General features: G+C 40.1%; 1 protein-coding gene across 1 annotated transcript; it reads left to right on the forward strand.

Moving 5' to 3' along the window:
* Window positions 1-240: 240 nt before the first annotated feature.
* LOC139431385 (uncharacterized) lies at window positions 241-2,840 on the forward strand. The gene is made up of 2 exons (XM_071199044.1): window positions 241-2,462; window positions 2,660-2,840. Exons 1-2 carry the CDS (start codon window positions 241-243, stop codon window positions 2,838-2,840), a joined length of 2,403 nt encoding a protein of 800 aa, XP_071055145.1.
* Window positions 2,841-3,171: the final 331 nt, after the last annotated feature.

Below are 3,171 nucleotides of genomic sequence, written 5' to 3' on the forward strand. Positions count from 1 at the left end.
GCTGTGCCGCCCCCTAAAACGCCGTTATCAGAAGCTTATTATATTCCCCATCATTGTGTCATGCGCACTGACAGTCCTTCTACAAAGTTTCGAGTTGTTTTCGACGCTTCTATGTCAACGTCCAATGGAAAATCTTGAAATGATCTCCTTCATGTAGGACCTAAACTACAACAGGACATTAGTCAAATTTTATTGTTGTTCCGATGTTATCCTTTCGCATTTACCTGCGATATAAAGCAGATGTACAGACAGATCCTTATATCTCCAATGCAAAGGGACTTTCAAAGAATTCTGTGGCGATTCTCTCCAGACAATCCAATACAAGAGTATGTGCTTAATACGGTAACTTATGGCATCTCCTCAGCTCCTTTTCTTGCCCTCAGAACACTTGTAGAATTATCAGACATCTATCATCAGGAATTTCCGAGAGCGTCCAAAGCCCTAAAACATAATATTTATGTTGATGATATTGTAGTTAGTAGTCCAACAATAGAAGAAGCACTAAATTTACAAGAAGAATTAATAGCTTTATTAAAAAAGGGGAAGTTTGAACTCCGTAAATGGGCCAGTAACTGCCCTGAAATTCTAAATCTGGTTTCTGAGTCCGATGTCCAACAACCTATTTCGCTGGACTACGACGAAATCAATTATATAAAGGTTTTGGGTCTCCAATGGGATCCCTGTACAGATGAGTTTAGATATTCATATTCAGCTAGAACGTCAAGTTGCACAAAAAGAAACATCCTTTCTGATGTGGCACGGATTTATGACCCGCTTGGCTTTTTAACTCCCTGTACATTGAAGGCCAAACATTTTATTCAACAATTGTGGCAAATAAAAAGCGATTGGGATGAAATCGCCCCTTCATTGATGGCCTCAAATTGGAATAAATTTAAATCTCAATTGGAACTATTATCTGTAATTCGTTTACCTCGATTAATGATCCCAGACAATTCTAGTTCTCTTCAACTTCACGTCTTTTGCGATGCTTCTCAGGTGGGCTACTGTGCAGTGGCGTATTTGCGTAGCCAATATTCCTCTCAAGTTGTCAGCACTTCCTTTGTTTGTGCCAAATCCCGCGTAGCCCCATTGAAAGTCATATCGGTTCCTCGCCTTGAGCTCTGCGGAGCTACTCTTTTAGCCGATCTGGTTAAGAATGTTCTTGAATATCTATCACCTACAATAAAAATAGATTCTGTTACTGCTTGGACAGACTCTCAGGTAGTGCTAAATTGGATTAATTCCGAACCTTGTACATGGAAAGTGTTCATCGCAAATCGCGTCAGTCATATTCAAGAAATTGTTCCGTCGGAGTCATGGAGATATGTTCCGTCTCTCGAAAATCCTGCTGATTGTGGCTCGCGGGGATTTTATCCTGGTCAATTGTCAACATTTGATTTATGGTGGAAGGGTCCATCTTGGTTGATTGACGACAGCAACAATTGGCCTGCCAATCCAATTCGTAATTTTATTCAAGAAGATATCCTTAAAGAAAAAAGAACGATTACAGTTAATTCTACTGAAACACAACTGTCATTTTTTGATCATTTACTTACCAAATTTTCTTCCTTGTCAAAGGTTAAACGTATCATTGCCTACATGAGGCGGTTTATTACTCAAATTCAACGAAAAAGATCATCTTATTCCATATTATTATCTCCTATTGAACTTCAGAGTGCTCTCTATTCAATTATAAAACATGTACAACATCAACACTTTCCGGATGTATATCAAGCCATCTTAAAAAATCAATTACCTAAAAAACCATTCCATAAGCTGGCTCTATTTATTGACCGAGATGGATTGATGAGGGTGGGTGGACGCTTGAAGAATTCGGACATGCCATTTGAACAGAAACATCCTTTGTTACTTCCAAGTGACTCCCGATTGAGCGAAATGATAATTGAAAAAACCCATCAGTCATTTTTACATCCAGGACTTCGTACTTTACATTGCCTTCTTTTACAACAGTTTTGGATTGTTTCTGCAAGAAAGGTAATATATCGAGTATTATCAAAGTGTATTAAATGTTTTAGAGCCAAACCACGTTCTTATGCTCCAATAATGGCGGACTTACCAAAATACCGAGTTTCAGCACTTAAAGCCTTTTCGGTTGTTGGAATAGATTACGCTGGACCATTTCTTATATCCATGAGACGATGCCGGGGAACCATTTCCGTTAAAGGCTACGTGTGCATATTCGTCTGCTCGGCAACCAAGGCCATCCATCTCGAATTGGTATCGGATATGTCCACAGAGGCTTTCATTGCCTCCCTGAGACGTTTTGTGTCAAGACGGGGTCGCTGTGAGCTCATATTTAGCGACAATGGCACCAATTTTGTGGGGGCAAATCGTAGATTGGAAGAGATGGCGAATACAGCAAAGGTTAAATTGGGTCTTAATTGGCAATTCAACCCCCCATCAGCGCCACATTTTAATGGTTTGGTCGAGGCCGGAGTAAAGTCTGTCAAGACGCACCTAAACCGAGTAATTGGGGATCAGATTCTCACTTTTGAAGAATTATTTACTATACTCACACAGATTGAAGCTGTATTAAATTCACGTCCATTGACAGCTATCAGTTCTGACCCGAATGACTATCAGCCTCTTACACCATTTCATTTTCTTTGTCTAGAACCTTTAAATTCGACTATTCCAGACCCGGACCTTTCTCACTTAAAGTTGAATCGTCTTACCAGGTGGCAACTGTTGCAACGGATGGTACAGGACTTTTGGGGCCGATGGAAGAACGAATATCTTCATACACTCCAGCAACGTCAAAAATGGAATTTGGGCCTTCCGAATTTACGTGTGGGAGATTTGGTAGTCCTGAAGAATGATCAGAAGCCTCCTACACAGTGGTCTCTCGCTCGAATAGATAAAACTCACCCCGGTAAAGACGGCGTCGTCAGAGTTGTTACCGTTCGAACCCATAACAGTCAATTTACAAGGCCGGTGGCTAATATCTGTCCGCTTCCGCTGCCAACCTAAAAAAGAAAAAAATTATTATTTTAATTATATTCAAAATTTATTCATTTTTTGTTATATTATTTTACTTACCTGTAAAAAAAAATATATATTTGTACTATTTTTTTTGGTGGGTGGAAAATGTTCATGCACGCTCACAGGGGGAGCTTGTCCGCCCCGCGCCGGTATGATTTGAGTTGGGTC

This window comes from Onthophagus taurus, chromosome 8, assembly GCF_036711975.1.
Source record: "Onthophagus taurus isolate NC chromosome 8, IU_Otau_3.0, whole genome shotgun sequence".
NCBI lineage: Eukaryota > Metazoa > Arthropoda > Insecta > Coleoptera > Scarabaeidae > Onthophagus > Onthophagus taurus.